The sequence below is a fragment of the Lepeophtheirus salmonis genome, chromosome 13 (assembly GCF_016086655.4).
Source record: "Lepeophtheirus salmonis chromosome 13, UVic_Lsal_1.4, whole genome shotgun sequence".
Taxonomy (NCBI): Eukaryota; Metazoa; Arthropoda; class Copepoda; order Siphonostomatoida; family Caligidae; genus Lepeophtheirus; species Lepeophtheirus salmonis.
Genome location: NC_052143.2, coordinates 37,422,021 through 37,435,822, shown reverse-complemented (window position 1 = coordinate 37,435,822; position 13,802 = coordinate 37,422,021). Strand labels below are relative to the sequence as shown.

Below are 13,802 nucleotides of genomic sequence, written 5' to 3'. Positions count from 1 at the left end.
AAATTAAAAAGCTAAGCCAGAACTAGTATAATGCCAAAGCTGGATTGCCCGGCTCTCCCAAAGCTTCCAGCACCGTGTGCCCGAAGTTTCAAGAAAGGGGGATCTCATTATCATTAATTTAATTTCATCAAATGTAGCTTTCAAATAATAATTTTAAAAAGGGGTTCTACCAGCATCTAAGTAGTTCGTTATAAACCTTGAAAGAATGTCCCAATTCATCTGTACATTAGGGGTCAATATGCAAGTAGTGAGGGTTGGTATTGTGTCAGTCCTTCTTGTTGGTCCTTAAAGATTGAAAAATTGATCTCAGGAGATCATTGTGGCTACTTTTTTTTAATACACACCGTAAGGGTACGTCAACAGAATAGCCACCTCCCCCTAAAACCACGGAAACCTCCATTTTAAAGCTGCAGCCCGTGTAAAATATACACCTAAGACTTGGACATCTAAAAAAAAAGCATACCGTGGAAGATGTAAGGCTGTGATCCCTTGCTAATTTTGTAAGTTTGCTCACTGAGAAAGATTGTCTATGGGATTGAAGACCATTAACTGGCTAGGCCATCTCCATGAACCAAATGCTGTTCTTTTTGAGCCACTCCTTTATTGTTTTGGCAAGATGTTTTGAATCATTGTTGTGTTTGAAGACCCATTACACGGCCCATTTTGAGTACGCTGACCTGAAGGAAGGAAAAAGCCGCCCAGGATTTCCATGAGGAGTGGCTGTCCATCCTCCCTTCAATGCACTGAATTTGTCAATTTCCCTTCGTCATGAGAAAGATGATGTGACATGAGGCGGCGGAGTTGGAAAGTTGGAGGTGGAAACCAAATCAGTGAGAGAGGGAAAGGTCTGGAGGATAATTCAATACATGTACAACGAAAAAATATACACGGACATACCCCCTGGCAGTGACTCGTCTGTCAGGATATTTATAGGTGATAATATTACACAGTATACTCTATATAAAAGGGCTTAAAATACTTAGGGGATTGAGAGGGAGGAACACGACTAAATTGCAATAATCAACAATGGATGTCACTGATATCAGGTACATACAAATGTATCTGAATATTAGGGTACCAATCTGTATGTATTGAGAGTTAGTCTTGAATTGGTTCTTATCTAGAACAGATGATGTTGTTTCAATCCCCTTGTCAGTCCTCGAAGAAAGGTAAAACTGATATCTGGGGATCTTTGGGGTTTTGTTTTACTAGACATCTTAAGGGTACGTCGATAGTATAGCCACTTCTCTTTAAAGCCAATGAAACTTTCATGTTAATGCAGCAACCCGTGTAACTTATAGCCTTAAGACTAGCATATACTTTAATCACTACATTAGGGGAAATACGGACGGATTTGATCCCTTGCCAATTTATATTTTTCTATTGGATTTGAAGTCCTGAGTCTGGTTAGGCCATCTTTATAATCTTAATGTGCTTCTTCTTGAGCCATGATGTCATTGAGATTACTTTTTTACTACACACCTTGTTTGTCATCGATTTACCCTTATCCCCTAAAGCCACGACGGAAACTCACATTCTAATGCTGCAAGCGTGTTAAATATACTCCTTAGACTTGGATATACTTTCATCGAATAAAAACACATACAGTGGAAAAAATAAGGATTTGATCCCATGCCGATTTTGTAAGTTTGTTCCCCGATAAAGAGATTCTATCAGATTGATGTCTTAAGACTGGCTGGGCTATACCCATTGCCTTAATATTCTTCTTCTTGAATCACTCATTTGCTGCTAAGTCCGTATGTTTTGGGTCATTGTCGTGCTGACAGATCCATTAAACTACAACTTTTAAGTGAACTGCCCTGACGTTGTCACTTAATATTTCTTGGTGCACGGCCATTCGATGCAGTAAAGTCGTCCTTTCCCCTTGCCAAAAAAACACCCCTCTGACATAATTTTTACACGTCTATACTCAACGTTGAGGGTGATGTTCTTGGGAATACTCAGCATTTTTCTTTATCCAAACGCATTTTTTGTTTGTATATATATGTCTATCTCACTATTATAATAAACATACCATTAAAATTATTGTCATTTTTTTCTTTTTCTTTATAAGTGGGCAAACTTACAAAACCGACTTTGGTTCATAATACTTATTTTCTCTACTATACAATGTGTGTCTCTAAAAGTAAGGTGAATTTCTATTTTTATGAAAAAACATTTGTTCGTCACTTGTTTTGAGCCTTTTTGAGCAAATCAGGAGCATCATTGATGTCTGTTAACAGCTCATTAGGAATACTAGTGCGACGATTCTTTGGTCAAAATGAAGCAGTTTCGAACAAGCTTCGCTGACTCTTGTCGCATTCCCCAAAAGTTCGAAAAAAATATGGCATGAGCCAACAGATATGTCAATATTCTCTACAACTTCGGATTTGATGGTTTTCAAAGACAATTTTCTTTGCCGGTGCAATGTTTTGATATTATGTTGACACGCCTGCGCGTCCAGAGTAGAATAGTATCACCATATGTCATTGTCAACATTTCAAGTGTTTTGGAACACTTAATTTAATTGTGTACACGAAAATGGATGCTAGTTCTTTGATCCTATGTTTTTTAATAGCAAAAAATCGCCCAACACGCAAAATACCTCTCAAAAACAAACTAAACATATTATATAGATGAAATAGTAAAGGTATGTTTTTGGCAAGTGTGCTAACATACAAAAATAAAAAATCGAGCATGCCAAATGTACACTGCCAGCAAAATTTGAAAAGTGACCTTACTTATTGAACACACCTCGTATAACTAGGAAAAAAACACCAAGTACTTAGTATGTTTAAATAACCTGGCTCAAAGTCTGACTTTTAAATTTATGATGTGATTTTTCTCAGTGTATAGATCCTTGTCAATGACGTCACAAATTGTATCATAAATGAAAGGATATTGGGAGCCCATTTGTACTACATACAATGAACTCATTTCCAACTAATCTTGATGAAAATCCATCAAATGGCTTTAGAAATGATAAAAAAGACTTAATATCTGCATTGATTTCTACTTGATGCCAATAATAAAGAGTGATATTTGAATGAAATATAATTAAAAGATTGTATAACGATGTAAAAGCATATTATTAATACATTTTAAGGTCATATATAAAATAAAACTATGCAATAAAAGAACAGGTTTTAATATAGACCGTTAGTTCTTTATTTTTGGTCTCATTTTGACATGATCCAATAGTTCACTATTTTTCCTCGCTTTAAAAAAAAAGTTGTTTATTTTTTGCTTTAAACTTGATTGTTTAGACACCTTAACAAAGCTTGCATCAACTAGGCTGACGATACATGAAAAGCATATAGTGGGGTCTCCTCATAGTTGATATTATTACTAGATAAAATAGAAAAATTTCTATATAATATTAATGAAACTAAATCAATTGGTTTTTAAAATTAAAAAAGACTTAGTATAATTATGTATCGAATACAACTTGATGTCCGTGGGCAATGATAAACAGTAATATTCGAATTAAACCTAACTAAAAGATACTCAAAATCCCTACAAAATGTCTAGATTGACAGGACTCTGTCAAAAAGGGCAAACTAGATCTGGAGGAGTTAAAGAAAACAGCTTAGGCCAATCCCCTCATGTCCATGAAGGTACATGCAAGAGATATCGTGGTTTCACACCTGACTGTCCAGAGAGCTATCAAAAAAGAAGCTGGAAAGAGCCTTATGATAGTGGAGAGGCCAATTTTGACACAAACAATGAAAGAAACCCATATTCTCTGTAGCATACTCTTTTAGATGAGTCTTTTGAACTCTTTTTTGAGAATTTGACAATTTTGACCACCTCCAGTCCTTAAGACTACACGCGAGGGAAGGCCTGCAGTGCCGTTCATCCAAACTCTGAGGCCCTCAAAGCCACTGTCAGTCAGCAATGGGACGCTGTGACAGAGGACTACATCCGCAGTGGTTCCTAGGCCTTCCACCGTTCCCTGTAAGCCATCATTGCTGCTAAGGACGGCTATATTAATAATTAAGAGAGCTCAGACACAGATTTATTCATAGTTAAAATTTTGTTGAAATTCTATTGTTACTTAATAAAACATCTCTTGTTAAAATTCAAAATTCAAAGTGTCATATTTTAATGGACCACTCTGTATAGTATAAGTTCTCTTATTTATCAGTTGTAGTTTAACATCCGAATATGTAGTTCACCCTTTCATTTAATCTCAATGAAAAATGAGTTTATATTCATTATAAAATATGGTTGTTTAGGCCTCTTCGAAGATGATTGATATCAACAATACTCACGTCACATGAAAACGATTTATAAGATCCTCAACGTCTGTAGAGATACAAAATAACATTTTTCAGTGAAGTATTAGGGGTCTACACAACTTTTTTTTAAAGAATAAAAATTATTTTCTCATTAATATTGGTGGAAGTTGTATCTAGTGTATACAACGATAGAAACATCGTTGTATACGACCCACAATACGATGTTTTTCGACCTTTCTTTCTGTATCCACGACAAAATTAAATTAATGGTATGTAAAGGTAGCAATTATCTATTTAAGAGTATCTATAGAAACAGCAATAGCTTTATGTTTTTTTAAACCCTTGCCTACCATTGTAAAGCATATTGCGTTTTATAGACAGACCAACTCCTAGGGGAACAGCTCTAGCCTCAAACATCTCCTCCTCCACAAGACATTTTCTAAGAACAAAGTAACAATAATATAATATTATACTCACTCAAACCTTTTCCCTTTTATAATATTATTATCCATGCTGATGGATTTCATAAATGAAAAATGAATGTAAAAAAAACTGATAAAGAAAATGTCGATAAATTATTCTATATTAATCATATATTATGGAGTCACCCGCGAAAATTCAAAATTCTCCTCTTCTCTCTTCCTCTCTTTTTTTCTTCTCTTTTTCTTTTCTTTTTCTTATTAATAAGGACTAACTCCCTCATCATTAAAACTACTTACTTACAAATTCATCACAACAAAACAAAAAAAAAAGAAGAGAAAAGGAGAGCGATTTATTTATTGCACAATCTCCTCCTTCCTTTTATTTTGCATTGAAGGATAATGCACTTTATTTGAAGCGCGCACGCTTCTTTTTTATTATTATTGTTTTTCTTTCCATAGAATAAAAACTACTACAGAAGTACATTCAGTCTTCTCCGCGACATGGCGGGGTGTATACGTGCCTCATAAGTGTAGTCGTGCCTATTTTAAAATAAATAATATTGCCAAAGGAATTTCGGGAAGCATTTTATCTTCTTATAAATGTTACAATAAAAAAAAAGATGTGAATCCAAGTTACTCTGTACGGTCATTAGTAGTTGAATATAGACTTTTTTATTTAAATAAAAAAATAGTTGTTAAATAATACATAATAAAAAAGGTAAGCACGGAATTTAGTTTGTGGAGAAAGGGCTCTTGCAGGCTGCTTTTGCAAATGCAACCTTGCACATATATAAATGAAATAATAAAAAAAGATTAGACAACGCAGCAGGAAAGTTTATATATAGTTTTTTTTTTTTTTTTTTTTTTTTTTTTTTTTTTTTTAATAAATAACGAGAAATCAATTTTTTTAATGCGCAAAATGCACTCATTGGCTCCTGACATGCGTCGGCTCTTGTGTTAGTAGTTAACAGAGCCATTCATTATCAGCCAACTTGCATTTTTCTTATTATCACTATTGTCATTCAGATGCCTACGAATGTCATGTCCCTAGTGAATGGGGGATCCACCTCACCGCTCGAAGAGGAATCACGGCACAGGAAACGCAAGTGTTGCGAGGATAACTGCATTCATCAACATGCCGCAGCGGAGATCCTTCTCAAGCCTGAAATCCTGCTAAATCTACAAAAAGAAGGGTTGGGATCTAGGGGTAAGAATTAGTTTGAAAAGTTATTGTAGAAAAATGACCTTTATTCAAAATGGGAGTCCTTGTGCTAATCATCCGTCACACAACGTCATATAAATACAAAAAGTATCATCAGTCTCTGGGCAAGAGTGGGGTTATATAATTACCTGAAAATAATCGAATATTTTGTGTTAGTCAATGGCGCAGTAACTTACGGGGCCATTTGCCACCATACTTATGAGAAATTATAAATTTTATCGGAATATTCATAGTTTTTCTGTATTTTCTCAAGAAATATATAAGTCAAAATTTACAAATATTTATTTTTAGAGTGTAAAAAAAATTCAATCTTCTAAAAAAATTATTTGTCAAATATGAGATTTATATTATATAAAAAACATTCCGTCAAATTGTCAAAAAAAAACCTGTAAACGAGACGTTTCTGATGATAACACCATTATATACCGCCTTACACTTGCAAATGCATTCAGGTGGGAGTAGTTTGATCACAAATACCTCCTCTTATCAGTGAACATCCGAAGAAATAGGGACCAAGAAAAATGTATAATTCCCAAATTGTTCGGGACAAAACACAGCATATTCGGACAAAAAAAACAGTCTGTGGGCATGATTAACTTTAAAATGATACAATATGTATTTAGAGTTTGAGGTTTTCGTTCATGCCAGCTGTCTATCACAAAACATATCTTATCTAAAAAAATATTATCCCTTTGTGAGCAAAACTGATCCTTCAAATGTTCAAATTTGGACAATTTGATGTTACAAATTGTTCGTCATTCTCAACTACCATTAGTTATATCAATATTTACCTAGAAATAATCAAATACTTAGTAGTTAAGGCTTTTTCTGTAATTGGTTTTTTAGGTCTTATAGACAAAAAATTGACCATCAGTTATTATTTTAAATATCATCAATAAAGGGATGTTATCTTTTTTTTTATTGTGACCTACTAAATATGTCCTATTTATGCGTAATTTACGAGAAACGGAACTGTTTTCCATCTAGTGATTGTGTCGTATAACAATTATAATTATTAATTTCACCAAGAAATGTCACTGATTAATTCTCCTTATTTTAATTGATGGAAGATGGAATTTCAATGGAGATCCATTGAATATTTTCCAAGGCAAATTTGGTACTAAATGATAGCAATATATCTATGTAAATGTTAAAAACGATGAAAATCATTTAAAAAAATTACATTCAGCATTTTTTTCCTCCTTTCCTAATATGAAAAAAATATTTTGCTTGCTTCAACAAATTCCGCCCCCCCCCCCTCCCTGCTTATCCTTGTATTTGTTTTAGAGGTCACGAGATAGGAGATATATATACATATGTAAATTAGTGTTGAGTTCTGGTCTGGAAATCGGAGACCCTTATGATTTTTAGTTTATCGAACTAATTCAGGCCTTAAAAGAAGTTCAGTCTGAATCGGTCTCATTTAAAATTCGTTCTAAACTTATTCTATAGATTAATTGTTGATGACATCATATTTTAAAATTGTGAACATAGTAGTATTGGGCTTCAGTTTGGAAATCCTGGACCGGTATAACATTTTTTGGAGCGAAGTAATTTGGTCTTTTTAAAAAAGTTATTTCCAAAGGACAAAATTAATCTGAACCGTCCCGAATGGAAAAATCGGTCTACTTTGGTCCCAAAAGAATCTGTGTTATTTAAAATTAGGTAACCCCTACCTCCCCCCCATCTTTTCTGTTATATACCATTATAATAACAGTATTTGTTCTATAACATATGGTGTAGGGAAAAAATTACCATCGGTGGATCGGCCTAGAAAATATTGGGCTATGAGGTGTGGGATTTTGGGCCAGCTTGTGGGCTTTCAGGACAAAAAAGGAGAATCTATATAATCAAAGTATTCCAATATATACTCATGAGAACTAAATATATTTAAAACATCAAAATCTAATAACTAATTGATGAAATCTAATATCACACGACAGGGACTTTGGTAGTTGTTTATTTTTCCTTTTACCTAATTGCCTTTTTTAAGAAAAGAAATCCTGAAAAAAAAATTTGACCTCTTCCAAACGAAAAACTATTCTAGTGCAAAACAAAAATTTCTCCATTTTTTTAGAGGGGGAGGGGTCGAATCGAAAATGACGTCATCGATTAGTTGTAAAGGAATTACTTTACATTAATAAAATAAATAGGGGTTGGTTCGGGCCACGGGATTTCGTGCTGTGGCCTAGACCGAATCCACCTCTGATATGGTGAACTTATAGACGTTCAAGATTAACCAGATATTTTTAATCTATGTAAGATATTTTTTTTTAATTAATGAAAATTCAATGGGGATAGATCCAGACGCTATCATGGTATATGAGACCGAATAATATATGTAGTTCCATGGAGGCGAGACTTAAAATGACCGATCCGGGAAAAAATCGGTGCTAGACTGAGTCTCAACAATAGAACAAACAATGGCAGAATAACGCCATATGACGTAAAATGTGTTGTATAAATCATATTTGTTCAACTCGTAAATCAGGCGCGTGATGCGGTCAAAATTGGGCGACAATCTTGCAAACGAAAAAATCGGTCCACTGTTTAAATTTGGTCTACGATCCGTACCGAAATATCGGTCTCTCAATCCCAAATCTAATAAATATGTAGATTTTTTAAATACCGTCCAATATTTTTGACTTGCATATTATTCCGCCCCCCTCCCTTACAGTATTGAGCTTTTGCTCCTCCTTTGATGGTTCATTTATTACACTAAAAGAACTCAGTTTTCATGTATTTTTGTACGAAGGACATTTCCCCTCTCTGTTATGTTCCTTTTATGTTTCATAGACAATCAATGCATTATTGGTTTTAAGTATGAAGAAGTGAAAGAACGCGGAGAAGACCAACTTTCGTCTCTGCTTTTGTTTCTATTTATTTTTCAAGACAAGTTCACACACAAATTCGTGTCTATTGAACTATTTTCTTCTTTTCCTACGGACATATTTAAATTATGTGCTACTTAATTTCTTACTCGAAAGAGCTCTACTAATTATAGTTGTATTTATATACATACAGTCAAAACGAATACTTAATTACTTTGAATAGCCTTGAACTCTAAACAACAAATCAGATTGTCTGAATAAATGGTCAATTTTACTGCATTATTTAGTTTTTAATTTCTTTATTTTACAATGTATGAAGATACTTGCTTTGGGTTTTGGTCTGAAGATCCGAGACTATTTTTAGTGTTCAGAATAATTCCGTTCTTTAAATAAGTTTGCTCGGTCTTTGAAAAAAAATTGATTTAGACCAAAGAAAACAAAAACATAGAGTGAAGATGTAAAAAAGAAGTTGACGCCGTCGTAGTTGACCAAAGCATTCAAATTGTAATAGTAATAAATAAACAACAAATATCTCATATTTTCAATGTATTTAAAAGTTTGATTATATTTTCATCTATGGAACTATTCAGTTTTTATAGAAGTATAGGATGATTCCATGCTATATTTGGAGTGATAAATGAATAAAAAACTATATGTTCCGTTGTTTAGGTCAATTAACTTTCGGCTTCATAAAAAATCTCTTACATTTGCTCAGCATAAGCACTCTTTGTATTAATTCTCTTGTTTGATTAACAAGAATAGCCACTAGGGCGCCTTTTATCCAGTCCAAATCTGACAAGATCTCAAATTACCCTTTAGCATCATTTTCGTGTGATTTAAACTATTGTACTATACGTCCAGAACAACTTGTTAGTAGATGCGTGGGGTTAGTATCGCTTAGCGTCAAAAATTTGATATCCCGTCAGATGTTGATAGGAAAGAGGGCACCCTAGTAGCTAAACTCATAGATATGGGAGAAAATCGGTCCAAGATTTGAAAAAAGTTATATTTGGATCCAAGTCCTGACATTGCTGACTGGACGATTGAAATACCAATGCAAATTATTCTAGAAAAAATAACTTAAAACCGAACCAGGAAAAAAAATCGGTCTCGGACCGAACTTCAGCACTAGTACATACATAAAAATTGACGACCGTCTTATTTACCATTATTATTTATGTATTTATTTCACAGGTATTTCTTCATCACCAAGTCCTCTATTGGAGTTTTGTTTAGATGGCGGCCTAAGTTGTAGTAAACACATCAGAAGATCCCTGGGATCATACTACAGTAGTTGTAGTAGTGGGGGTATTAATGCAACTGCTACTGCCTATCCAAGTGCTGAAGAGAATAGTTCCGGAGGAGGAGGGGTTCTCCCTCCATCACCACCCACCACTAAAACCAATTCCTTTGTATTATTCCATTGCTCTAATTCTTATAGTCTCGATCCCGAAAAACTCGAACTTGTATGTCAGACTGAATCCTGTGATATCAACGTCCAAAACTATAGAGGATACTCAGCACTGCATTTTTTGATAAAAGGTAAGCATTGCACTAATTTTTCTAACTTGGGCCCTTAACGTTATTCCTTTTATTTTTCCAGGTTGCTCCCCATCTTCATTTCCTAGTGTTCTCAAATGTCTAAATATATTAATAGCATGTGAGATCAATGTAAATATGTCAGATAGAGATGGCAATACGCCTCTTCATTGTTTGAATGATCTACTTGTTCAGAACCTAATCCGTGAGGCCTCTACACTTGCTCTTCTTCTCCTCAAAGCCGGTGGTGATATCAATGTAGTCAATAACGAAGGTAGAACGCTTTTGTCCTACGCTGTAGCCGTCCCTGAAGCCGAAAAACTCGTCCATCTTCTACTTGATTACGGCGCTCTTGTTTGGCCTTCCCGAGTGTGTACAATTGCAGCTCGTAAGAACAAGGAGGAAGATGTTGTAGAATCGCTCATTCGAGAGCGAGAAGAATCTGCCTTTACATGGTTTATCAAATCCACTTTGAAGCATTGCGAAATACGACCCGGTCATCTCAAAATCTTATATTTATTGTGCCATTCCATGTCGGAAGAGGAGGGGGATCCCCGTAGAATGAAGCGTCGTGTTCTCTCTACCATGATTCACTATGGACGCTCCTATCGGGTCATGGGCCCTATATTCTCTCAGTTGAAAAGGATCATATCTCCCTTTTGGACACAACCGCAACCCCTCAAATATCTATGTAAAAGGAAAATTCGAAAAGCCGTCGGTGGAGGCTCAGTTCCTAGGGATCTCTATTTACCCAAGAGTCTTCGGGACTATTTAGAACTTGAACGAACTGAGTTTTAAACGAATTTTTTAATAGTTTTTTTCCTTCCTGCCTCGTGTGCTTTGAAGAAAGTTTAAAAAAAGATCGAGAGAAAATTCATCATGTTAAATATTTATTCACACAGAGCAACATGGGCGTTTCTCCTTTGTGATTGATGCTCTGGTGGTACAACTTGTTCTTCATCATCTCCATTTGGAATCAATGAACCCCTGAAGAAAATGTTTAGAAGAGAGATCTAATTTACCAATAACTAAATTGTTTCTTAGTGCCCTTTTAAATATATATATATATATATATATCTTATTATAAAACTGATCTCAATGTATTTGTGTTCCTATATATATATGAAAAAGAATTCAGTTTCAATCCAAAGCCCCCCTTTTTAACCCCGGTGAAAAAAACATCGATAGTTATATTATAATATTTATAACATAATATAATCTCTTCCCCCTTCATTTTTTATCCACCTGAGTTTTTTTAACGAGAAAAAATATTATTTATTTGGTAAACCTTTTTATATTTAATATTTCTATATAATTACTACCTAAATACTTTTATTATATTGTACTGGGCCCCAATAATGTCTCTGTATTTTCCACATACCCACTCTTTAGATTTATGTTTTATTATACTGGTGAAAAAATAATTGAAATAACTTGTGTAGACGGGGAAATTGTAAGAGCTTTACTACATAATTATTCAAAATGACCCAATGTCCTTTACGGGTAAATCAAAAATATTGACCTTTTACAGACCAGTCTTTATTATTATATACTAGTAATAATAATTAATATATCCAAATCCTTGTTTGTTTGTTTTTTTTAATAAATACATTTGCAATTATTGTAAAGTAATAATTGTTTGTCTGTAACTCATGCCAAATATCAATAAATATTATTATTTAAAAGCAATTTTTTGCCAACAATGAATATGAATATGATAATTATTTATCATCATTTTGCGTCTCTTAATTCAACACTGTCTTCTTATCATTGTTCAGGAGCTGAGGTAAGTAACCTTCGTTGTGTAAGTACACTGTTATCATATTTGAATAATTAATTGTTCATAATACTATTTCGTCATAACTAGTGATGTGCCGGAAGCTGAATTTTGCTACTCGAGTATTTTCGAGTTTATAAAATAACCAATTGAAGAATTACAACCGATACTCTTTACTCTCATGGGTATAAACCTACAATTTTTGCATGTTCTGATAATTTTGGTATGATAAAGACAATAATTTATTGATGTAGGGGGATTACAGACCCTTTAGTCCACCACCTGTGGACGCTTTTTGAACGCCAAAAAGTTTTACATAGGATTATTAAAAAAAATCATTTAATTATTGTTTATCCCTTTTTTAATTAGTAATAATAAAGGGTTGACCATCATATAATCGGGCTTGCTAGAATTTTCAATTGGATGTACCGTACCGATTGCTAGGCAAGACAGACAGATATGACATCATATAGTATGACAGGAGTACTTTTAACAGTAACAGTCAAGGAGGGCGATATATAGCTACTCTTGCTAACAGTTATACTCTTTGACGTCACTATTAACAAGCATGGTGAAAGTCAAACATTTGTAGGAAAAGCATTATGATATAACCTTGTATTTCTATTAAGCGTAGTGATAATAAGATTGACATTCTTAAACGGCTCGGATGAAGCAGCTTTCTTCGTTTTGTGGTTCGTTTTTGAGACACGGATTAAAAAAAATACACTTCGAGGATTTACATGCTTTAATATTCTCACAAAAGAAAAAGTTTAGAATCATAATTATTGAAAACAGCTTACGAGTAAATCCTCACATTTTAGACACACGAGCCGAGTTTTGGGTGTCTTTTTTTTTTTTTTTTTTTGTTTACTTCATAAAATTCAATTTCCAATTTATGAGTTTTGTTCATGACACATCACTAATCATAATTATAAATGAAACATATTCTGAAAAGTCCCGGGCTTAACAAAGAAAACACTTTTTTTTTTGTCGTTCCAAATTTTTTATTTTTTCGTTTTATTGAGTGGAGGGCACAAACCAGAGATGGGATTTCTGTAAGAGGGTCGTGAGGAGAAGGTGGGGTGAGGCATATGGTATTACTGAATTAAGAACCTTGTTGATATTAGCTGTATGTTATATGATTTGGGGGTGGAGGAGGAGGAAATTAATCACTACGATAAGAAGGAGAACCTTTTATAATTAAAATTTTATTAGTGCTGGGAAAATATTATTTTTATTTTTAAATTTATTTTATTATGCATTTTTAAATCAATTTACAGCAATGTTAGGCAAGAATTCTTCTTTCAGAGAGAGACGTTATCAGCCTTACAACTTATTGAAAAATCTACAAAAAAGAAGAAAGACACATACATCAACTGTTTTTCTTCTTATAATCGCTATACCTAGTTTTTTCCTTACGCGGAGTGCTTTCTTTACCAGTAAAACTTGTCAAGACATTGTTTAGCTTTAAGTGTATTTTTTACCATCAAGCAGCAGAGTAAAGCTTGAATACCATTTTGTTTTTTGATCTGTCATTAAAAGATGGTTTCTACCTGAAGATAAACTGAATAAAAAAAATAGTTCTATCCATATTTTGAGCCCAGGACTTTTCAACCCATTTGTTATATAAGTAGTGATGAAAATCGTGTGTATAAATGTGTACGTTAAAAAAAAGAAGAAGTGAGAATAAACATAGTAACCCTGACAATTTGAAGAATGTTTTGAAGATCAACTACAATCAGCTGTGACAAGAGAGCTTACACCAATATC

The 13,802-nt window shown here is 33.8% G+C and overlaps 1 protein-coding gene across 1 annotated transcript; it reads left to right on the top strand.

Annotated features, from left to right (window-relative positions):
• Window positions 1–5,149: 5,149 nt before the first annotated feature.
• On the top strand, window positions 5,150–11,944 carry LOC121127767 (uncharacterized). The gene is made up of 4 exons (XM_040723251.2): window positions 5,150–5,381; window positions 5,690–5,870; window positions 9,911–10,258; window positions 10,320–11,944. The coding sequence occupies exons 2-4, from the start codon at window positions 5,690–5,692 to the stop codon at window positions 11,051–11,053; spliced, it is 1,263 nt and encodes a 420-aa protein (XP_040579185.1). The 5' UTR covers window positions 5,150–5,381; the 3' UTR covers window positions 11,054–11,944.
• Window positions 11,945–13,802: the final 1,858 nt, after the last annotated feature.